The 25,225-nt window shown below is 45.1% G+C and overlaps 1 protein-coding gene across 4 annotated transcripts in view; it reads right to left on the bottom strand.

The window, feature by feature from the left end:
• The window catches only part of CD47 (CD47 molecule), a 71,251-nt gene that overhangs the window by 36,580 nt on the left and 9,446 nt on the right, over positions 1 to 25,225 (bottom strand). For 3 of the 4 annotated variants that reach the window (XM_019525779.1, XM_019525780.1, XM_019525781.1), the window contains exons 2-7: positions 22,004 to 22,354; positions 20,608 to 20,649; positions 14,496 to 14,585; positions 11,434 to 11,535; positions 4,867 to 4,959; positions 4,285 to 4,383 (exon numbers count right to left, since the gene is read on the bottom strand). In XM_019525779.1, coding sequence (XP_019381324.1) covers positions 4,285 to 4,383; positions 4,867 to 4,959; positions 11,434 to 11,535; positions 14,496 to 14,585; positions 20,608 to 20,649; positions 22,004 to 22,354 — 777 coding nt within the window. The remainder of the gene's footprint in view (positions 1 to 4,284; positions 4,384 to 4,866; positions 4,960 to 11,433; positions 11,536 to 14,495; positions 14,586 to 20,607; positions 20,650 to 22,003; positions 22,355 to 25,225) is intronic. The other variant, XM_019525782.1, reaches the window with a different exon arrangement.

The raw sequence follows: 25,225 nt of genomic DNA, 5'->3' as shown, positions 1-25,225 counted from the left end.
CAAAAATCCAGTTCAACCAAAACGATTTGTTGATCTATTTAGCCATTTAACTTGGCAATGCAGGCTATAATCCTTTAATCATTTACACAGATGCATGCAGTGAAGGAGGAGTGTAAAATTAGGGGCCCTAACATTTACTTTCACACTTTCAACTCTGTGATAAGTTGTTCTTTTGCTGAAAGACCTTTAGAAACAGAAAATCTGCATTTTTCTTAAGAGTTTTGTTTTATTTTTGAAGATGCAACATTTAAGGAGGTTAAGGATATTTAAGAAGCTGGACTATAAAAGCAAAAAACAAAAAACTCAGCTTAAAAAAAATAAACAAGATTAGCCCTGCAGGAACCAGCTTTCAAAAATTCTCTAGAAACCAGCTTGGGAAGCATAACTATGAAGATCAACTCAGACAGAGCACGTGCCATATACCTGTTGTTAAGGAGCACAACTGCTGCAACTCTTTGAGATTTCCTCACCATGACTACTGCACTGCCCACACAACCATGCAGACTCATACTAATTTCACGATCAGTACTAGCAAACTGTTTCTTAACAGGATGCATGTAGACAGGCACGAGTTCTCTTTGGACGTGAACACAGTTCAGCATTGAGTATTCTAATATTATTTTTAGACATACTGTTGAAGTTGACCAGCCCTAAGTTTGTCTCCAAGCTCTCTGTTAAATTACTGGGGAGGAGGAAAAAAAAGGAAAAATTTTCCATCCTTTTTTGCTACCATAAAAAGCCAATTAATACTGCACTGTCATTGTAAGCTGTGGACCTGGTCAGTGACTGACTGACAAGTGCAGACTATGGACCTAACAAAAATCTGAATTATGTATAACGTGCTTAAGATGAAATACAATCAATATTCAATAAGCTCAGTCAATAACCAATTAACCTACATTTAAATCATAAGCAGTAGCGTAGGAAAGCAGAATAAAAACCTGTTTTTCACAGTCGCTAATATTAAGCTAGGCTAAGTATGAATAACTGCTTTCTGGGAAAGCACTTAGTAATAGGGATATAAATACCAATGAAAAAATATCCCTTTAACCTGTTGTAATTACAACAGTTAAATGATTAATTGTTATGGCAACCCCCAGCCTGGCCCATGTGAGGCTGCTGTGGCCCAGCCTGCAAGGCGCCCCTCCCCAACCTGGCACCAGCAAGGGGCTTCCAAACCTCTGAGGTGCTGCGGGAACTCAGTGGCTCCCTGGGGCCTCAGCTCCCCAGGGCCATGCCTCACGATAAACCAGGTGGGTGGGGCCTCTCTGAGCCCAGGTCTGGACACGGATGGGGCAGGTAGGGTGCACTGTGGGGCTCAGCCGCAGGCCCAGGGGAGTCACTCTGGCTTCCCTTACCTCCACCTTGCCCCTTTAGGCCCTAAAACTGCTTTCAGTTTGGCTAGGGGGCAGGCACAGATGACGCCAGCAGTGGCAGTTGCAGCAACAGAAGGTGCTACATCTGTTCAAGTGCAGGGATGGGCATGGGTGCTGAGGTGCTGGGTTCCAGTGGCTCTGCAAAGACACACTGGGGGTGGGGGTGCCCGCCCCACCCTGTCCTGCCCTGCCACAGGTGCAGCATGGGGAGCTGGGGGCCAAAGCACTGACAAGCCCCATCAGGCAGGTTGTACAGCTCAGGAAGCAGCTGGCAGCAGCAGTGAGGGGCTTTAGTAGACTGCTGCAGCCACTGGCACATAGCTTCCCAGGGTTAGCTGCAGCAGTGTGGTGGGGATGAAGGAGGCAAATAGCTGCACTGGGATTTGCAGAGCCTAGCTATAGGTACTAGTCACTAGGGCTGTGTGAAATTTCCCTGGCTGTTTCTATTCGACACCGTTTTGGCTCATTTTGAGCTCAAAACAGTGAAATCAAATTGAAATGAAGGGCTTTGAAACAGCCTCGAAACAAAACGAGGCTAGTCAAAACATTTCAAGTTTCGAAAGGTTTTGAGTTTCAAAGCAGCCAGCAGCTACGTGGTGGGAGACAGGGTAGAGCCAGGGCTGCGCTCCCAGTGGCTCCGCAGCCCCATGTGGCTTAGCTGGGTGGCGAGCATGGCCCTGGCTCTTTCCGCCTCCTGCAGCTGGGCTGCAGGAAGCTGATCACAAGGCAGGGGAAGGGAACTGAGCAGTCGGGCTCAGTTCCCTTCCCCAGCTCCCTGGTCCCAGATGGCAGCACCTGGTTTCTCTCTCCCTCACCTGGCAGGCAGATCAGGGGCCCACAGCCCAGGGAGGACTGGCACAGCCCCCACAGCCCTCCCGGGGTTGCAGGCCCCCGATTTGCCTGCCGGATAACAGAGGCTGTTTTGAGCTTCCCCATTATAGTGTATTGGTGAAACGTCGAAACAGCATCACTGTTTCGACAAAACAGAACAGTGGTTTCGAATCTAAATGAAATTCGAAACAAAACTCTGTTCTGTCAAACTCGAAACTCAGGCTGAAACAGAACAGTGCCGTTTCGCACAGCCCTACTAGTCACCCCTTCCCCCTCCCCATTTCCCTCCTCCTCGCACCTCCCTCCTGCCCTGGCACTTCCCCATTCCTGCTGGGGCACCGCATAGCTTCCCTTCCACACTTCCCTCCTGGACTGCACCCCACCCCACATGAAATGATAACCAGTAAGGTAGAACTGGTTATAACTGGGCTCATCAGGTAATTGTTTAACTGTTCACATCCCTACTTAGTAAAATCTAAAGATAACAACTGATGTTTTGCCTTTCAGTAAGAATTGAGTATTTTGTGTAACAGGGAGCCAGAGGTTCCTGTTCCTTTAAGGTGGAGACTATCAGGATCAAGCAACTGAACCTGGTCTAGCTGCAAGAGACTAGGTAAGTAGGGAGTTAAAGGGCTGCAAATAACTCCCTGGTAGCTGGCTGCAGAGCAACAGGACAGAGCTCCAAGGAGTTAGAAGGGAAGCTACTGCAGCTGAGGCAGAATAACAACAGCAAGCTGCTCACTAAGCCTAGGGAGCATTCGTGCAGCTAGTCTGGGGAACACCTGACTGGAGGAGAAGCAACTCTGGGAATACAAACCAGGGTCCTCTAAGGCACAAGGACTAGTGCTGCTCTGAATTCTCTAGAGTGAAGAGCTCTGGCCAGCCTAAGCTATCAAGGAGCAAAAGCTGCAAGCCTGGAGGTACTCTGTGGGCTAGGAGAGAGTCAGTGAGAAGGGAGGTCATCTGCAGCTGTATGACTGATGACCCAGAGGCACTTTGTGAGGTTTTTTTTAAGCAAGCTGCTGGCATTTTGGTTTCAGTTTATACCAGAGGACTGGATTGTGGCTGTAGGGTGGGATTGGAGGCCATGCAGAGGTACCTGAGAAACGCTCCAGTTTACACTATATCAGGTAGCTAGACGGATATTTAGACAAGTGCTTATTTTAATGCTTTGGGGTATAACCAATAAAAGTTTGGGTGAGACACCTCTCATTTGCCTCTTTACCTGACTCAGGAGGTTCTAATACCTTACCTACTAAGAGGGAATGGAGAATCACTGGAAAATGTTATTCTACTCTTTTTTTGTACATAAAATCAAGATATCATTAGGGTCAGTTCCAACTCCCTTTACTCTGTATCTAAGCTTGCAAAAGAATCCTGATCATAGATGGGCTATAGTCTTGTCTCTTTCATGACCAAAGAGTACTGGATTTTTGGAAACGTAACAGCACAGAGGTACTTCCAAGTTTATTGCTTTGTGTATTTGCCTTCTGGAAGCTCCTGTCATCTTCTCCTTTCACAGAGGCTGTTGAAACCTACATAGTGCAAGCTGAGATTGACCAGGCACTACTGATTTATTCATTTTAACATTAGAAATGGATTATGCCTCTGTGTGTGCTTTTTTTAAGATTGTAGGCCAATCAGAACAACATAATAATAAAGGTCAATGTTGGTTTTAGGTGACCCTTGAGGGTATGCAGTGGTGCAAAATAATAAGTAAATTAAAGCAATCCTTTTTGAGGCAACTGCTTGTAGGATGTAGTTGTGCTGGATACAGTCATAGTAATGAAACTAGTATAAGTAACATAATGCCACTGGGCTGTATTTCCTGCACCAGATAAAGCAACATTAACACAGTAGTCCAAAAGTATACTTACAGTAGTTCCACTGTAAAATCATGAAGCAGAAATTTTTTTTACAGAATAATCTACCACTAATTAGCAAACAGTCCATTTTCTAATAATTCCAAAAGGTAAAACAAGTAGATAAATGTTTTATGCAAGAGATGCTTGTCATTTTACTATGTGCTAAAATTATAGATTTTTTTTGCTAAAAAATAAAAAAAGGAATTGCTTACCTGAGACGCACAGGGCAAATCCAACCACAGCGATTATGTAGCCAAGTGATTTCAAAGCCACCAGAACAAGTGCAGATGGGCTTAAATGGTTCTCAAAAACTAGAAGAGGAGGAAAAGAGTCTCACACACTTACTTTTGGAAGTGTAACAAACACAAGAATTATATGATCCATGCAGGACTAGGATTTGGGATTGTCTGAATTTAAGACAACATGACAACAAAACAAATGTTCAATGAGTCATTGAGACTTTCCCTTAAAGGACAAACACTGCAAAGAGAAACATAAATAAATACCCAGACTTGTTCTGCCCATCTCTATCACCCCATCCCCAAGTGTTAGTTACTCAAAGACATTTTACCCTAATTCCCACCTGCCAATCGGCCAATTCACCCCCTCCCCCACCTTTTACAAGTGGTATTAGGTTAACTGCTTGTTCACCGGAGAGACCAGGAACCAAACACTGTTACAGTGTCTAATAATGAATGACAAATATTATCATATTATATTAACTAAAAAAAAAAAGGTACTGCTTATAAAATGTTCTGATTTTTTCCCCTTGGTGCTAGTAAATGATTCCTCACCTATTCCAAGCAGAAGGTACTGTAATGGCAGAAAAATCACAGCAGGGACTACAAGTAAACCAAGTCCAGCTCGATTCTTTGGTGTATACCCATCTGGAGACAATTATACAAATTAGAAGGACACAAAATCTGGCAGACATTAAGCACAAGTAAAGCAAGTCACCTCTCAGGCCCACATTGGGCAAACATACTGATGGGAACCTACCACAATGCTAGGTTAGTGCAGTCCATCTGAATAAGATATAGGCTACTGCCCATTGCACACAGTCCCTCTCAGAGCTGACTTTTTTTTACAAGTCACAGGGAGTCACTCCACTGAATACATTTTGACTTCCTCTTCACTCCCACACCCAAGCAGTGACCCCCTTCCCCTCCCCATTTCAAATTACTCTGGTTTCTTCACTAGTCTTAAATATCTGGCAAACATCACCAAATGGGGCCCCAAACAGTTCACCCAGAATCTCTGTCACCCCCTCAGCCTGTTGCATATGAGTAGCAGGCCCTGCCCACCATAAGGTAGAGCTGGACCAGGTTGCATAGAAATTTTGGGAGGATCCTAGGACTCATGAAAAGAACACCTGGTTCCAGTCATGAGTGTGGGGCTGTTATAACATAAGACTGTTACAGGAGCAGCGATCCATAAAGACCAGATGTATGTGATGCCAGGGCAACAGATCCATGGAACCCTGCTGCAGCTGAGAGGTGCACTACAGTACCAACAGAGAGAGGACTGAATGCCACTGTGCTGAACCTGAACTGGGAGAAGGCTTACAACCAAGTGTCCCACCAATACCTGTTCAAGAAACTAAAGAAGATGGGGGTCCCTTGCACCTTCATTGCCTAGATAAAGATGATGTTCACCAACATGATTAGCAGGGTGCTGGTAAATGGGTTCCTGACAACTCTGATCACGTTGGAGTCACATGTCTGGCACAGCTGCCTACTCCCCCGATCCTGTTTATCTGCATGATGGAACCACTAGTCCAGCAGCTGAGGCAGGACCCCAGGATAAACAGAGTAGAGATCCCCAGGAGTAACCGGGAAGAAATGAGGGACCTGGCCTAACTGTCACATGCAGGGACAAGTGGTCGGTTGAAAGCCCTACAACCCACCCGGGTATATGAAGCAGTGGCAGGTGCCAAATTCAACTCGAACAAAAGCACCTAGCCTGGCACTAGGTGACCTCAGGGACCTGTAGGCCCTTAGTGGGTCTCTGTTCCCCACAAAGGGGTGAAGATCTTCAGGATGGAGTTCAACCCAGAGCTAACTGGACAAAGGGTGTGGGAAAAGCCCGAGACCAAAGTCAAGCTGAGACTGGGGCTATGGCAATCACGTTGCCTGTCAATGGGGAGGCATGTGCCCTCTTGAGGGCAGTACTGCAACTAGTACAACTATACACTGCTTTGGTCTTCCCGCCTTCAGAGCAAGTCACTGTTAGAATTCAGAGAGCCACATGAGCTTTCTTTTGGGGCTCCAGATGGGAGAAGTCTGTAAAGATCATGCTGTGCAAGCCTAAATGGACTGGAGACCAAGGAATGATGGATGTCCTGATGTTCCTCTGGGCCAAATACAAGAGTCAGATCTGCAAACTGGTGACCAAGACAGAATCCAAAACAGCCCACTTTGTAAGATATTCTGCAGGGCACCTCCTATGACACTGAACATTTTACACATTGCCCAAGTCAAACCCATGGACACACTGTGTTTCTACAAGGTCCTGAAACACTTCAGAGACTTTCATCAGTCCAATAGGACCACCCTGCCTAGCAAGAGGCAGGACAGCCAGGGTGAGGGTGTATTTATACCCAGCATCGGTGTTGATCTAGTAAAGGATCACCTTGAGAGGCTGGACTCCTTCAAGTCAGCTGGTCCAGACAGACTATACCCTAGGGTACTGAAGAAGCTTGCAGGTGTCGTAGCTCAACCATTGGCAAAAATATTCAAAAATCCGTGGTGCTCAGGTGGAGTACCTGAAGACTGGAAGAAGGCCAATGTGGTACCCATCTTCAAGAAAGGGCAGAAAGTAGATCCTGGGAATTACAGGCCAATCAGCTTGACCCTCAATCCCTGGTAAAATTCTTGAGAAAATTATCAAGGAGACCCTTCTGGACAAGCTGACTTAGGGCAACATCCTGAGGGATAGCCAACACGACTTTGTTGCAGGTAGGTCTTGCTTGACCAATCTCATATCCTTCTATGACCAGGTGACATATCCGGACAAGGGAAAAGAGACTGACATCATATACCTGGACTTTAAAAAAGCCTTTAATCTGATGTCCCATGACCTCCTCATGGAAAAATTGGCCAAACGTGGCCTCGGCTACACCACAGTAACAGGTTCCGTGGCCTCGGCTACACTGGAAAACTGGCTTCAAGGTTGGACCCAGAGAGTAGTCATTGATAGCAGCAAGTCATTATGGCATTTTGTAACAAGTGGCTGTCCTTGGACTGGTTCTCTTCAACATCTTTATCAATGATGTGGACAATGGTGTCAGAAGCGCACTGGCTAAGTTCGCCAACGACACTAAACTTTGGGGCATAGCGTCCACACCTGAGGACACACTAGTGATCCAAGCTGACTTGGATAAGGTTAGTAAGTGGGCGGACACAAACCCAATGATGTTCAATACTGATAAATGCAAGGTACTCCACTTCAGAAAAAAAAACCCACAGCATACTTATAGGCTCAGCAGTGCTACTGAAATAGTTTGCTAGCACCACTGCTGAAAGAGACTTGGGGGTCATGACTGACCACAAGATGAACATGAGCCACCAATGTAATGTCGCAGCTGGTAAAGCAAACAAAACCCTGGCTTGCACCTATAGACGCTTCTCAAGTAAATCTCAGGCTGTCATCCTCCCGCTGTACTCGGCCTTGGTGAGGCCGCAGCTGGAGTGCTGGGCCCAGTTCTGGGCTCTGCAATTCAAGAAAGATGTTGAGAAGCTTGAGAGAGTCCAGAGGAGAGCCACACGCATGATCAGAGGGCAAGAGAATAGGCCCTATGAAGAGAGGCTGAGAGCCATGGGACTCTTCAGTATGGAAAAGCGCAGGCTCAGGGGGGGGACACCTGGTGGCTACCTATAAGTACACAAGGGGTGTTCTTCAGGATCTGGGAGAATGTCTGTTCACCAGAGTGCCCCAAGGAAAAACAAGGACCAACAGTCATAAACTCCTATAAGACCATTTTAGGCCAGGCATAAGAAAAAATTTCTTTACTGTCTGAGCCCCCAAGACCTGGAATAGACTCCCTCCAGAGTGGGCAGGCACCTACTCTGGACTCATTTAAGAAACGCTTGGGTGCTTATCTTGCTGGGGTCCTTTGACCCTAGCTGACTTCCTGCTCCTGCGGCAGGATTTGATGATCTTTGAGGTCCCTTCCAGCCCTAACGTCTATGAATCTACGGAACAAACACGATCTGCACAAGACCCCATCAATCCTGATGAACTACTGTAAGTTGCAGGAGGTGATAAGTGCAAGAGACATTTTGTCACCAGTGAAGTTACTACCTGGCAACAGCTGTCAGGCCATGTGGGAATGAATCTTCTTTATAACAATTTTATAAATTTCCCACATACAAAATCTAATTATTGTGGGGGCCGTCTTACATTCAGGATGGCCTTCTATTCAAGGAAATACAACATTATAAGTGCTGCACCTGAGAACAAAGCTTTTTTTTTTTTGTTTACTACCAGATTCTATACAGGAATATTGGGGGGGAGGGGAACTAACCCACCAACTGACTTAAATCTTATTTAGTTCCTTGATTATTCTTTCTGTAAAAGCAGCTTTCACTGTCTATATTATATTTAACACTACTCTGTGTCTCAACTCTTCTGTCTATGACCACAGATTTCTGGATAGGTAAGTTGAGTAAAGCTTCTGCGCACTACACAGACAGATCCTGATGAAACTCACACAGACTAATCCAAAGACATCAAGGGTGCTCAGCCTCTGGGGCCAAATCTGGCCCACAAAGCCACAATGCCTGGCATGTGGGGATCCCCATGGGTTGGAAGAAATTGGCAGCTGGGGGGTGGGGAAGATTCATGTGGTAGGGTCCAGACTTGCCCAAGCCATTGCCATGCAGCGAAATCAGGACCAGACCGAGCCGCCAACATGTCCAGATCAGGGCAGGCTTCTCCCTACCCCTCCATGCATCCAGATAGGGGCCACTCCACCACACCCACCCCCTAGCATCTGATCAGGGCTGGGCTACTTCCCATCTAGCGCCCCCCCCGCCTTTCCCCCTGGCACACCCAAATTGAGGCTGCTCCATCTACCTTGCGTGTCCAGATCAGGGCTGGGCTGCCTCCCTCACCCCCCATGGAGCAATTGGATCAGGACTGCTCTGCCCTGCCCCATTGCCCCCAGCATGTCCAGATTATGGCTGGGCTGCCCCCCAGCCCACTAAGTCCAGATCAGGGTTGTTCCGTTCCTCCTCCCCCCACACCCAACACATCTGGATTGGGACTGGGTTACCTCCAGTCACCCCCCACATCAGGACTGGGACCATTCTGCTCCATCCCCATCCCCCACATGCATCCAGATTGAGACCTGGTTTCTCCCCACAGCTCCCGACGGACAGATCAGGTTCAGGATGTAGTCCCCAACAGCAAAATGGAGCTTCCTCTGCCAGCCCCCTGGATTGAGTCTATCAGCTGAACCTGACACTACCCATCTGGCCCACAAGGTGAAAAGGTTGGACACCACTGGTCTACATTGTTAATGTTGCAGGCCAGTGTATGGGCTAAACTCCTAAGGGTGAGGAAAGAGGTTGCCTTCCAAGAAAGTTCCATCTATTTTTGCTATATATTTAGCCAGATCATCCACTGGAGTAATCAATTACTGTGTGCAGAATGAAGTCAAAGGAGGAATTTTGCCATTTCAATGAAAGCAGGTTCAAATCCAAAAACAGCAAAATACTGAAGCTGAGCACTATTGTAATCAATTAATAACTGATACTGATTTTTTTCAGAGTATGATATTGCTTTATGCAGTCTGTGAGCTGAACAGAGATCTGCAGGAGACAGCTGTGAATATAATGCAAACATGAACCAGATGAAAAACTATTTTTGACTCCATCTAGTAAACTACATACTTGGCATTCAGTGGTGACAAAAGCGCCTCTTAAGAGCTCAGAATTACCCATTAGGAAATCAAAATAGGAAAAACAGATTACAGATTTTAAATGGTGTCCTTGCAAAGAGCCAATGAACTCAAACATGAATGTTACTTTTATTATTGTTTACCTGATTACTTTAAAACTTAGTGATAAATAATCTGTAAAATAAAATCCTTTAAATACCAAAACAAATACACAAACGATAGCATGTCAACATATTTTAATGGCTTTAAATGTATCTGTGACTTGAGCCTGAAGCTACTCTATCTACTGACTTGTACTGGAATTCTATATAAGCATAAAATAAAAGATTAAAGTCCCTTATCATGTCCTTTAATCTGTATATTAAATTGACTCCCTTTCTTTTTCCGATTTCAAAATAAAAATGCTTTCACATTGAAGTAGGAACATGGTTAAAGAACTAGAAATGTATTTTTTGTTTCCTTTTGATATTATGGAAAAATGAGTTTCTCTACCACAGCTGAGCTATTAACCTGATTACACAAGTAAGGACTCAAAACATATATACAAGTAATGTTAGTTGAGCAATTAATTTAATCTAAATCCCTCAGACTTTATATGTAAACTTCCTCATGCATATAAGATCAGAGTGCAGGTCAACATTTGTTGTGGAAGTATAATCCACATTTCTTCCTGTTGGGTCTGCTCAGGTTTTGATACAATTACCTGCTCTGTGTGCAGAATGAAGTCAGAGGAGGAATTTTGCCATTTCAATGAAAGCAGGTTCAAATCCAAAAACAGCAAAATACTGAAGCTGAGCACTATTGTGCAAATCTAAGAATCTAGCCTTTTGTCATCATTACTACTGGGTCAAAATAGACAGCAAGCCATCAGCTGAGCAAGTTTTGAGTAATACTCTTATACCTAGCACATCATGAGAAAACTTGAGACACATGAAAGACAAGTGGACTTGTATTTAAATGTTCCCAGTGTGAAATATTTCCATTTCCAAAGGCAGGGCATAAGGCCCATTTGTGGTGTGCAGCATTACGTTATTATTCTATTTTATACAATCTGTTGTTCTGAAAAGAAAAACATGCTATGCTGCTGCCAAGCAAATCATACTTGTTTCATGTCACAGATCCTATATGAAATTTTTGTGGAAACTCTTCCACTTTTACAGATTTTCTTATGGCTCATTTGGTGATGGGGCAGTCACTACATTGTTCCTACCTAGAATTCCCAACACCGCCTTTCTGACCGCTGAAAATTATACCCTCTAAACATTTTTGCTGATAGTACACAAAAATAAGTATTATGCAAAATTAACAACAACAAAAAAAGAACAAGCTACTTGCTTTGCTTATTTCAGAGGTGCTGACTGATTTAGCTCCTGCTGAAAGAAATAAAAACTATGTATGCTCCTACATTCTGAAAAGCAGGACACAAATGTCTAGGAATGGACATATTTGTTGCACTTACCAGGGACTAAAAGAATAGCACCAACAACACCAGCAATTACTATGATGCTTCCTGTAATAATCAAGCCAACCTTCTTTCCAAGTCCAATTTCAAATTTTGATGCTTAAAAGAAAAATGGAGAGAGATACAGAAATAATGCATTAGATATGACATGTTTTCCTCTTAAATTTAGATCAGTCAGAAAAAAGCATCCCTCAAAAATAACATCTTAATATCGCACACTTTTCCAATTGCCCCAGTGACACTGATGGACCACCACCAGTGGGAACTTTTGTTCACCAGAGTGCCCCAAGGGACGATGAGGTCGAATGGTTATAAACTACTGCAAGACTGTTTCAGGCTGGACATAAGGAAGAATTTCTTTACTGTCTGAGCTCCCAAGGTCTGGAACAACCTGCCATCGGAGGTGGTTCAAGCACCTACATTGAACACCTTCAGGAGTAGATTGGATGCTTATCTTGCTGGGATCCTATGACCCCAGCTGACTTCCTGCCCTTTGGGCGGGGGGCTGGACTCGATGATCTTCCGAGGTCCCTTCCAGCCCTAATGTCCATGAAATCTATGAAATCTATGAAAACTTAAGCTAAGCATCTTGGTTAAATTACCAATCTTGCCTTACTGTGCAGCCCAGGCCGAACTCCCACTGTTTGCTGCAATCTAAATCAACTCTCATAACTCCTCTTGCTAGTTCAATTAAATAAGGTATTCATTTTTTTAAAGTTACACTGAATGTTTTTTCATGAGATTAGGGCAGTAACCTGGGACTTGAAAAACCTTGGTTCAATTCTCTGCCTAACCAGAGACTGTGTATTTGAACTGATGCTGCCACAGTCGCTTTTAATAGATGAGGAATTAAATTCCCCTACTTGATATAAACTCTTTAAGGTTAAGTTTATTAAAGCGGCAATCTCCAAACTTTGCTGCCCAGTGGCAAACAGCATTAAGGGAGTAATAAGCTGCAGCTAACATCAGAATTTCCTTTACCTGTCAGACACAAGTGATATCAGAGCATCTCACAGATATGTTGTCCCCAAGTCATGGACTAGAGGCCACTTTATTGAGGACTGTGATTCCCTTATGCATTACCATGTAAATACCATAGATCAAACTATTTTGCAGCAAAACTGTATTATTAAGCACAGACTGCCATCCATTCCAGAAGTGGCTCATTTCAATGGTGGGTTACATAATAGCTACACTTCGGGAGCTTTTGGAAGAAGAAAAGCTGTAACATAAGATCATTATCACCAGCTGTGTTTGGTTCCACCCTCCGCATTGTTAACAAAACTGCTAGGTAAGTTGGAATTCTACAGGACAGGAAAAGCACAGCTTGATTCTCAGGTTGAAATTTTGAAAGAAAAATCCTGGGTTTTGAAAAAGTAATTTTGTCTTCACTCCTGACAGCTGAATGTAAAAACTAATATGCCACTATCTGAGCAGAACCACGCTTTTGGAGTTAGGAGTAAAGGGATTACATTGTAAAAATTAGTTCTGCAATAAAATAAATCAGGTATGTTCAGAAAGGGGAGTCTGTAACTAAGCTAAGTTTGATTTGATTTTGTGCAGTATAAAAATAAGCAACACTATGTCAGCATCAAAAAATCTCTTATCAAGTAAATATAATAAAAAGTTTCCCCAGCATGACTAGGGTAGAGCGTATACAAAAAATCTCTACATTTTTCCTCAGCTATCTTTCTAAATGCATTATTATGCAAGAGCCAGACTGATCTCCTTGCTGCAAGATCCATCTTTTTCACTTGTAACAGGGCCCTAATCCACAACTGTAACTCCTTTACTACTGGAATTTAAATAAATAATTTATTTGGAGTTTTAAAACTATTTCTAATCCTATGTTCTGAGGGTATATAGAATAAAATTAAAATACAGCCAACTCTATTTTAATTTAAACAGCCAACTGGACTGACAACAAATAATTAATGAATGCATTATATTAAATCTCTATACATCAAGCCCCTACAAAAAAAATCCACATGTTCCTGAACACCAGGTAAAGGTGAAAACAAGTGTTATGAACCATTAAAGGAAGATACTGTGACAAAGCTTGGGGGTGGGGTGGGTGGAAATCAGAAGGGTTAATTAACATCTTAAGTAAGCCCTGAGAAATAGTCAACTTTAAAATCAAAGGGAATCTGGTTGATTCAAATTTTCTTCTGTAAAGTATCACTGCTCTCTCTCCCGATTTATCTATATTTTACATACTTTAGGATAGCCACCACAGTAGCATCTGACTGCCAGATAATGTGCAGACACATAATGTCAGGTAATTATGACTCTGGAACTTTGCTAATGAAAACATCAAGTCAAAATTGGTCCTGACAAAAAAACAGAGATCAGCAAATTAGCAAATATTTTACTTGCTTCAAAGAGTTAGAGACATCAGAATTCACCACCATTTTAAACAGAAAGTTTAAAATACAGAGCCTACAGTACAGAATGAAGACGCACTGTATAAAATCCAGACATCAAAAGAGAGTCAACTTTAGGAATTTAGTGTCTCTCTCATCACCACCCAGACTGTTGGTACTGGAAGTATTTTAACACAGCGGACGATATGCTGGTACTAAATTAAACTTACATGAATTCAATTAAACCAATGTGCAGTGTTACATTAAGAAGAAAGCATCATCTCTGCAATAATACTTGTGCTGCCATAAACTGAAATATCTTTCTATTCCTTGGATGAACCATTAATGTCACGGTGATGTGACAACCACATAAAACAAAATAAATCCTTCTTGACATAAGTTACTTTAAGGATATTAATTACCTACTGTAAAATTTATAGTCAATAGACCTTTTCCTGGAAAACATGCCACTAGCATCAGTGCTTGGAGTAGTAAAAACAACACTCATTAGCATTTGCTAGACTGGATCCTAAAAGTCAGCTTTCTAATGTGCTACCAAAACCAGCTTCTATTTCCACCTTTTGAACTTAAGTACTACCTTCTATTATTCCATTTCATGTTGCTGCTTTATAGACTCATGTCATTTTAGTGCTAAAATTCAGTATTTATAAAGAATGAACAGAACTTAATACTCACCAACTACACATAACTGAGCCCAAGAAAAAATAATAGCCAAAAACAGGAAGAGTATGATGAAAACACTTTCGACTGGAGGAAACCAGCTTCCTAAAAATTTAAAGACACAAAGGGAGAGGAAGAGACAGAAAAAAATTAAGTTATTAGATTTATATTCTAGTGCTCATTTTAGCTTATTCTGGGGCCTGCTTAGTAATCTGTCTGCTACAAGTTTTAATATTAAAGATAACATCAGCTGTCTGATCTTGACCACCCCAGGTGATTTGATAAATATGACAGGCTGCTTCCTACTCATTCAGGATTCCAGTTGCTGTAACTCACATTCCAGAAAATTCCAGGGGTGCTTCTACATCACTTTTCCCATGTCTAAGCAAAAGCAAGGAATAGCACGCTGTTGGCTGTGTCACACATTTTATTGCAAATGCACACAATACTAATCTCCACATTGATTTCTTCCAGTCACTGGCCACTGTTTTCAGTCCTTCATCCTCCCCACCCTCCCCCACAACAGTGGCGGACAAGGCAGCATATCCACAAGGCACTCGCAAACCACCTTCTCCCCCACCCCCTGCAGTAGGGCACCTGGGCAGCCACCCATGGATCCCAGGCCCACAGGGCAACCTCAAAACCACACACACTATTGACAGTTTCAAGCAACAGTCTTTAGTTCCCTCCACAACAACAGTCCCCACAAGTCCCCACCACTAACCCCACTACCTGCCACCAAAAAAGCACCCATTTCCCTGTGCAACTATGTACCGTGTTGTGTGTGCCCTCCAGGGAGAGGAATGGAGGGATGGAGATGCCTATGGGACAGAGCCCAGGGAGAGGCTCTCAGCACCCCAGCCTCTGGCCACACCACCACAGGTGCAGATACCATGTTGAAGCCAGTGGGCTGGGTTCTTGGCCATGGGTGGGGACAGCCACTGTTCAGGCTACACAGCGTGCTCCCCCTCCTCCACCTTGGGGCCCAAGGTCAGCAGGGCCCACGTGCGGTGCTGGTCCTGCTGTTGGCAGCTCCTGCTCAGGGGCCACATGACACCTGGGCAAGTGGCAGGGAAAGGCCCAGGTGGGGGACCTGGCTGCTGGGAGACCTGGCTCAGGAGCAGTGGCAGGGAGCCCTGGCTGCTGTAAGCACTACTGCATGTCATCCCAAGCCCATTGTGGGGCTTGGTGCTGGGTCATGGGTGGTTGCCAGGGGCATAAGTGGCACTAGAAAATATTATTTAAAGGAAGCTGGGCAGAGCAGACAGTGCCCACCTGACCTCACTGCTTCCTCCTGCAGGGCTGTTCTAGGGCCAGCGTGCACTGGTGTTGTGCATGTGGCAGCAGAGGAGTGCACAGTGACGGAGAAGCACACAGCGGGGTCGCTGGGCATGGTGCTGCGGTGGCAGTCGCACTGGAGACACTGTCGCCAACTAGGTTTGGGTAGGAGCTAAGCCTCGCTCACCCTGGTCTTCCACAACCTACGCCCAGGGGCAAGCAAGGCTGCGGCCAGGGGTGGCATGAAGGTGACCACCAGGACCAGGATGGTGTCCAGTGCAAAGCAGGCAGTATTTGATTCGGATTCAGCCCGATTTCATAGACATCAGGGCTGGAAGGGACCTTGGAAGATCATAGAGTCCAGCCCCCTGCCCCAGGGGAAGAAGTCAGCTAGGATTAAAGGATCCCAGCAAGATAGATGTCCAAATGTTTCTTAGGAGTCCAGAGTACGTGCTTGCACCACCTCTGGAGGCAGTCTATTCCAGGCCTTGCGGGCTCAGACATTAAAGAAGTTTTTCCTTATGTCCAGCCTAAAACTGTCTTGGAGGAGTTTGTGATAATTTGATCTTGTCATCCCTTGAGGTGCCCTGTTAAACAGGCGTTCCCCCAGATCCTGACGTACACCCCTTACATACTTATAGGCAGCCACTAAGTCACCCCTGATCCAGTGCTTTTCAGGCTGAAGAGTCCCATGGTTTTCAGCCTCTCATCATAAGGCCTGTTCTCTTGCCCTCTGATCATGCGAGTGGCTCTCCTCTGGACTCTCTCAAGCTTTTCCACATCCTTTTTAAATCGTGGAGCCCAGAATTGGATACAGTACTCCAGCTATGGCCTCACCAAGGCTGAGTACTGCGGGAGGATGACATCCTGAGATATGCTTGAGAGGCATCTATGGATGCAAGCCAGACTTTTGCTTGCTTTAGCAGCTGCAACATCACATTGGTAGCTCATGTTTATCTTGTGGTCAGTCATGACCCACAAGTCCCTTTCAACCGTGGTGCTAGCAAATGTAGCACTGCTGAGCCTGTAAGCATGATGCAGGTTCCCCCGCTTCCCCCAAGGTGGAATACCTCGCATTTTTCCGTATTGAATGTCATCAGGTTTTTATCCACCCATTTTCTGAGCCTGTCAAGGTCGGCTTGGATCACCAGCCTATCCTCAGGTGTGGACGCTTTACCCCAAAGTTTGGTATCATTACTGGACTTGGCCAGTTCACTTCTCACACCAATGTCCACATCATTAACAAAGATGTTAAAGAGTATAGGTCCAAGGATGGAGCCTTGGGAGACAGGACTGGTCGCCGAGCACTTCTGTCGACTACCACTCTCTGGGTCCGACCTCGGAGCCAATTCCCCAGATATTGGACTGTGATGTACCTGAGGCTGCAGTTGGTCAATTTTTCCATGAGGAGATCATGGGACACCAGATCAAAAGCTTTTTTATAGTCCAATCTGTTCTCCCTTGCCCAGGTGATATGTCACCTGGTCACAGGAGATGAGATAGGTCAGCAAGACCTACCTGCAACAAACCCATACTGGCTGTCCCTCAGGATGTTGCCATCAGCCAGGTTGTCAAGAATAGTGTCTTTGACCATTTTTTCCAAGACCTTCCCAGGGATAAAGGTCAGGCTGATAAGCCTGTAGTTCCCCAGATCTACTTTCCTGCCTTTCTTGAAGATAAGCACCACACTGGCCTTCTTCCAATCTTAGGGAACTTTACCTGAGTGCCACGAGTTCTCAAAGAGCCTTGCCAGTGGCTAAGCTATGATGTCTGCCAGCTCCTTAAGTACTCTGGGGTGTAAATTGTCTGGACCAACTGACTTGAAGGTGTCCAGCCTCTCAAGATGTTCCTTTACATGGTTTACAGTGATGTAGGATATAAATTCCCCCTCACCCTGGGCGTCCTGCATTGTGATAAGCACGGCGGTCCCTTTGGGCTGGTGAAAAACTGATGCAAAATACCCATTAAGCAGGCTGGCTTTTTCCTGGGTGTCACTTCTCAGTTGTCCCATTTGGTTTAGCAGGGGTCCAATGTTACCTTTGCTTTTCTTCTGACTCCCCACATATCTAAAAAAGGGACTTTTTATTGTCCTTAAAAAGCCAGTTAAAGTTCGGTTGCAACCTTGGCTTTCCTGGTTCACTCCCTACAGATCCGGACTAGTGCAGAATACTCCTCCTTTGTGGTGATTCCAGTCTTCCATCCTTTATAGGTCTCTCTTGTTAGATGCAGGAGGTCCATGAGTTCCCTGCAGAGCCCAGGAAGTTGCTGTGCCCTTTTGCTACCTTTCCTCCAGGATGGGATGGACATCACTTGTGCTTTCAGGATCGCCCCCTTGAGGAGCAACCACTCATCCTGAACTCCTCTTCCTGTCAAGTTGTGGTCCCTTAGGTCCTAGACAACCAGCCTCCTGAGCTTATCAAAGTCAGCTGTCCTAAAGTCGAGGACTCCTGCATTGCTGACGGACTTGCCAGCTTTGTGGTGGATAGTGAGTGATTAGCTCGTGGTCACCGTCTCCCAGCTTCCCTTCAATTCTTAGGTTACTGACTAGATCATCCCCCTTTGCCAGGACCAAGTCGAGCAGCGCTTTACCTCTTGTTGGTGCATAGACTTCTTGAGTCAGATAGAGCTCATACACGCATGTGAGGAAGCTTTGTGACCATTCAGATTCGGCCAAGTGCTCTTACCACGAGATGCCCGGGTAGCTGAAGTCTCCCATGACAACCATGGACCGAGAGTGTGCAGCCTCAGCCAGTTCCTTGGCGAATTCCTGGTCAAGCTCTTGTTCCTGATTAGGAGGTCTGTAGTAGACTCCTAACATTGTGTCCCCTGTGCCAATGTCAGGTTGCAGGGATGTGTAGCTTTCCTTGACATAGAGCGCTACACCCCCGCCCCTTTTTTCTGCACGATCTCTCCTGTATAGGGTATAGCCATCTATACCTATGGCTCAGTCTTAGGTGGAGTCCCACCAGGTCTCCGTTATCCCTATGAGATCACAGTCATTCTTGTTTAGCAGGAGGACCGGTTCCTCGTGTTTGTTCCCCAAGCTCCTGGCATTGGTGTACAAGCATGTAAGTGTCCCACTGAAGCACTAATCTTCCCTGCGCTCCCAGTAGGACATGGTTTCAGGACTGGGGTAGGAGTGGATTCCCTTGAGTGCCTTAACCTGCTGGATTTGGGGGGACAGTGATTCAATTCGCTGATTCGGATCACCGTCCCGATTTGATTTGGTCGAATCTGAAGATTAGTTTCCGATTCAGAGAATCAGTGATTTGGCTATAGACACCACTTTATATGTTTTTTCTACGTACCTTGAGGTACCAGGCGCGGCTTGTGAACACTGAGATGGTGGGGTGGATGAAGCACCTCACAGGAGTGTGGGGGGTGGGGTTTCCTTGTGTGCTTGGCAGCAGACCCAGAAATGGACCAGAAGTACTTCCGGTCCACTTCCAGGTCACCACCGAGTGTGACCCAGGAGACACTACTCAATGAGTCTGGGGGCAGGGGTTCCCCCATGTGCTCCACGGTGGACACAGAAGTGGACCAGAAGTACTTCTGGTCCACTTTCGGGTCCCCTTCCTGGGCCACCAAGGCAGCCTGTCACTCCTACAACATGAGCATCCTCTTGAGGAGGGCATTGTGCCTCTTCTGGAGGGTGAGGAGCCTGTGCCACAAGGCACAATCCACCCAGTCCCTCTCCCGCTCCATGTCCTGGGTGCATCAGGCCTGCAAGTATACCAGCTACTCCTCTACCACAGTGACCAGCTTGTCCAGCAGGAGGATGCATTCTTGTGTGATGCTGCTGGTGGAGGCAGCGTGTGCGGAAGGCACCAGCTGACCATAGTGGTGTCCTTAGAGGTTAATCCCCAGTAGCAACTGGTGCATTTCCTCCGTGTGTAGCTACTGGACATGCAAAGCCAGGAGAGGGGCTTTTTGTGAGCATTTGCAACATTTAGAGATAACACGCGCTATGCTGAGGGGCTGTGTGCCACCCAGCCTCAGAATGGTGTGTGCTGCCCAGGCAGCTGAGGAATCCAGGGATCATGCTAAATTGGCCAGGCAGACCCTGCCACAGGTGGCCACTGGCTAAGCCCTCCATCCCCACTCCCTCCAAAGGAGCAGGTGGCCTGCTTGACGCTTCCTGCAGTCAGCCTGCCTTCTGCCATCCCTACCCAGGCCAGGGCAGGGCTGGTTCTTGCCACCTGCCATGGCAGCTCCAAACCAACACCCCCCGTTTCTCTTCCTGCAGGCTAGACATTTTGATTCCGAGGCACCAGACCACACTGCCCAGAGTTGGGGAGACAGGGGAGGAGCTCCCGCACAGCTGGCAAGTGGAACTGGTGACACCCCCACCCTCCCAAATGAGGTCCTCTCCGGAGAAGGGGCCCGGTCCTGGGCACCTGCCATGCATGGACTATGTCCCAAGCATGCCCCTGCTGAGAGTCTGCTTGGAGTGCCATGACAAGCTGTTTGAGTGTACTGAGGGGTGCCCAAGGGAAACCTATGCTTCCTTGAAATGTGCACTATCACCTGGAGAGGTACCTCTGACTATATTACAAGTCCCTGATCCCAGCAAACACAGAGATTGCTGCTGTCATGGATGGGTTTCTCTGCAAGTGACAGGGCACTGGATGCCCAACTGCGAGAGCACTGGCTGCTCAATAAAGTTCTGCACTGCCTCTCCATGTGTCATGGGGGGAAACTCCAGGGAGCAGAGAAGGAGTTTGCCTAGGCAGAGCAGAGAGGAGGAGAGGAAGGGGGCCCCCACCCCCATGTGGGGCCCCTGGCTCCAGGTATGCTACCTGACAGCAGGCAGGTCAGTGGGCAGGGGCATGGGTGGCAAAGGGCTTACCAGACGGGCATGGCAGGCGGTCTTGGCAGTCCGATTCATTCCCTGATGGCAGATTTTGTGTCATTACTATATTTTCATCTTAAAAGAAGCTTTTAAAAACTAAATAAAAATCAGAAATGAAGTATACAAAATGATTTTGAAACAACATGTGAGGCCCCTTGTGGACTTCAGCTACCCGCCTTATCTGCAATTAAAATCTCAAGCAAAATATTGTCAAGCCCAGTCATCATTTTCCCAGCACAGTTTTTCCACTAACCAGAACTTTCCAGTGAAGATTCTCCCCCACACTCTCTCAAGGTATTCTTAGCTTGGGCAAACTATTATGAAAGCATTTGATATTCCTACCCCCAGTATGCTATTCTTTACACTTTTTTCAAAACCATAGTGCTAAGCAAAGGAAAACATGACATCTGTTGAGAAGACAATCAGAGATTCACAACCTTATTTTGTCAACAAATCCAAAGACAAGGAAATCACCCATCACAAGCCATACTTCAGAATGATCTGCATCCACTAGGGTCTGATGGAATGCAACACTATGGAACCAGCTGGGACTACTTCTCACCTCCCAGACACAGCCAACCACTTGCAGCCCTGAAGCAATTTCACTTCAGTGGGATTTTCACATGCAAGGCAAAAGGGCCCCTTCTGATCCTCTTCTGGAGCATGCCCCACTTTGGAAGTTATGTTTATTTTGCATACAGCATACTTGCATGCTTGATCAAAATGGACATTGCAGTGTTGTTTGCATCAGCAAATCTATAATATCTGATTGACATAAGTGGGAAATTGTTTTAATGCCAACTGATATTAAAACAGCATGTTTTGTAATAATTAATTGTCTCAGTGATACATGGAAAATGCTTTAGATTAAACATCTCCCATTAACTGGCCTTAACTGGGCTTTACTAATAAGTTACAGTCCTGACAGCAACTTCCTCAATTCCTACAAAACATGCATAGCTATAGACCAAATCTTGAAGCTCTTACACTGGGAAACTAGCTTTTCAAATTTTAAGAAAGGTCTCTGTAACTCAATTAACATGTGAAATAGCATTTGAATCATAGTAATGTACATATATTTAGAGTTGTAACATACATATACAGTAAAGTATGCATGCCAGAAATGCTTCAGATTATAAAACTAAAGGACCCGGGAAAGCTTCACACCTTAAAAATTACCAAAATTACCAATCAGCAGGCCCAATGCTTAAAGAGGCATTAATTTTGACTTCCAGAAAACATACATGCCCAGGACTACTAGGATTACATTACTGACTTCCATGTTTTTGGTATTTTTCACTGCTAGTAGTTCACTGACACATTCATTTTTCAGTGTTCCCTCCGACAAGATCCATCCATTCCTTTTACTGGTATATGATAATACACAACTTACCTACAGAGATTTTAAGTTCAACTACAATTTCTCCTTCCCTATTCGATTCTGTTACTTCACAGGCGTAGTTTCCAGGACGTGCTTGTGCTGCTAAGATTGACAAAGAGGCAATACCCTTGGGTAAATCCTTCTCAGATGCAAAATTAGCAGATGAAAAATTGCCACTTCTGTGTAATTTCTTGCTGAATCCATCAAATGTGAAAAATTCTATTCCGTTAAATTTCCACTTGACAAACATGTCACCAGCACTGTGGAATGCTAGATTATTTACTATGCAAGGCAGGATGGCACTTTCGTTACAAGTGGATAGATTAACGGACTTGGTTGCATTAAACAGCAGTTGTGCCGAACCTGGGGAGAGAAAAAAAAACAATGTTTGATTTTACAGTCTTTCCAAATTACTCCAATACATGCAAGACATGAGCAACAAGAAAAATGTGTCCTAGTTTAAAATGACCAAACATATTTGAAATAAGAACATGCTGATCATCTTCACAAGAAACAAGACAAAAAAAAAAGGTGATGGTCAAGAAAGAGAGAGAGAGTAAAGAAAAGGAAAGCAATGCCTGGGAGGAGGAGTTAAAAGGATTAGGAGGCATCTTAATCCTTAGATGATGTTTAAGCATCAAAACAGCAGGTGCCTTTAAAATGCATAAAATGAGTACTGATAAAATATTCACTGTGCTGTACTCATCCAGCCATCGGCCCTGGGGTATTCTTCTGGGTAATGGATCACACAGAATAAAAATAGATAGCTCTTTTTCAGGAAAGTACAGGACTGAAGTTCAACTTTGGCCTAAGGGAGGTATGGTCACCAGCAATGCAAGTAGAGTCCCATCAGTAAGTGAGTGACAAGCACTTTTTCTACAGACTCGTTCTTTACTTTTGTAAGTAGAAAAGGCTGTATACAACAGAAACAAACACTACCAGAGTTTCTGCTTTCATGTTCCCTAGAGAACTAGGAAAGAAATGAATGCTCAGGTTTACAAATACAGGCAGTCCTCGACTTATGTTTCGAGTTACATTTTGCACTGCCAACGTTTCTAAATCGAAAGTTTTGACTTTCTGATGTCAATTTCGACTTTACAACACTTGATCCAATGCCATGCCAGTGAACAAGTTCGCTGTGTTGTCCACCTCCCTGGAGACTTTCTGTTCAAACTTCCTTGGATACTTTCTTTAAGAAAGCAGATAAGACTCCAAAAAATCTGCAGCCAAGTCTTCTGAGAAGACTTCAGCCAGGAGCCCTTCAAAAAGTCCAAACAAGAGCCCTTCAAAAAGTTGAGCAAAGTCACCTTAAAGAAGTCCTTCTAAATCAATATGTTTGCTATTTACAATATAAATACATTAATGTAGCTATAATACTCATCTATAATTGATCAAGTACAAAATCCTGGGTTATTTTTGGTGAAAATAGAGTATCAGGCCTTGGTTTAGGAATCAACCCCCCATTTATAACATTGTTTTCTATGGGAAAAGAGATTCTTAAATTGCAACGTTTCGATTTAAGACACAGTTTTCAGGAACAAATTGTCTTGTAAATCTGAGGACTGCCTTTACAAGGTTTGTCATTGTTCCTCCTGTTCTCTGCAGGTGGACCCAAAATCCTATAGGTAAAGAGCTTGCTTAGGGAATTTTTTCTTTCTGGATAAATGGATATACACCCAGAAAGATGCAAAACACAAGCCATTCACTGGGCACGTCTACATGAGACACCGTAATGTGCAGTAGTCTATTCTCCTATGCATCTGCGCATCATGGCAAAAGCCGTGCTAATGCACTAACATGCAGTAGAATTAGTCTACTGCACATTAAGCGTCACAAAAAAAAGTTTGCTTTTTCTACTGCACATTAGCGCGGGCTAATGCGCCTTTATGTCATACCTTATATTAGAGACACTAGACTTAATGCAAAGGCACATGAATGCATGTGTAGATGTATCCACTGAGTAGTAAAATTGCAAATACAGAAGTTACAGGTGGTAATGTGTAATACTAAAGGCCCAAATTTGGCAGAACTTCAAAAATGTTAGATGCCAAGTTCTCCATAAGTTTTTCTATAACACTTATCACCATAGCATTCAATCATGGCCCAAATAAATTAGATCTGCTTGGCAAGATCTCTGGTGGACGCTGAATCTTCTGCTCTTCTCTGCTCCCCAGCAGATAAGGTTTTCATCAGAAATAAGAATTTAACAATGTTTCACAATGTGGGAACTGAAAAAGCAGTAATGCTACACAGCTTATTTAAAAACAGAGGCACAACCACACAGGAACATAAGCAATATGCCACTTACTGTCACACACCTAACTTTTTGAAGACTCCTACATCAGAGTCTATAACTCTGAGGGAGGGCATGGGGGAAGGGCACGTGCTCTTGATCTACGGGGGGAGGCTGGGGGGCTGCAGCTGTGGGCTGGGACCGCATCAGGCTCTTCCTGGTATGTGGGGGTTGCACGGCCATGCTGAGGGCTGCACTTCTGGCACGTGGGAGCTGCAGTGCTAGGAGGGGGCTACAGGCTGGCTACAGCAAAATTTGGGGTGGCTGCAGCCCCCCCATATCCCCCTCCCAGCGCTGCTGCTGCCCACCCCAAGTGCAGCCCCCATGCACCGGGAGCGCAGGCCCACAGCCCTAAGCACAGCTACCACACAACAGGAAAAGCCCAGCAGCAGGACCCCCAGCACAGATCGGGGGCCCACGCCCCCCCATGCCCTCCTGGGGTGTGCACAGTGGTGAGAGCCGCCCCCCTACCCTGTGCCACCCGGACAAGCCATGGCTCCATCCTGCGCCCCAGCCCAGCTAGGCAGTGTGTGTCTCAGTCCCTGCCCTACTTCCTCCCCCACTGTGTGGGGTGCTGATCTGAATAAGATATATGGTAGTGTCCATTGCACTCAGTCCCTCTCAGCACCAACTCTTTTTGTTTCCAAGTCATGGTGAGCCACTACACAGAATACATTTTTATTTCCTCTTCACTTCCCCACCTAAGCTGTGTAGGGTGGATTTGATTTAAATCAAAATGATTTAAATCATGGCTTTAATTAAGATTTAAATCACTGGTCAGGAAGCCTCTATTTAATCACTGTTTTCTACAAAAAGTGGGCTCTTGTTTGATATCCTCTATTATTTTAACCCCTTGAAACTCACTTTTAGAGAGAGGTAAGGGATGGTGCTGAGGGGGACTGAGTGCAATGGACACTACCATGTATCTTATTCAGATGGGC

This window comes from Gavialis gangeticus, unplaced genomic scaffold (assembly GCF_001723915.1).
Source record: "Gavialis gangeticus isolate Ggan-Ray unplaced genomic scaffold, GavGan_comp1, whole genome shotgun sequence".
Taxonomy (NCBI): Eukaryota; Metazoa; Chordata; order Crocodylia; family Gavialidae; genus Gavialis; species Gavialis gangeticus.
Note: the sequence above shows the minus strand (reverse complement) of the source record. Positions and strands in the feature narration are given on the sequence as shown.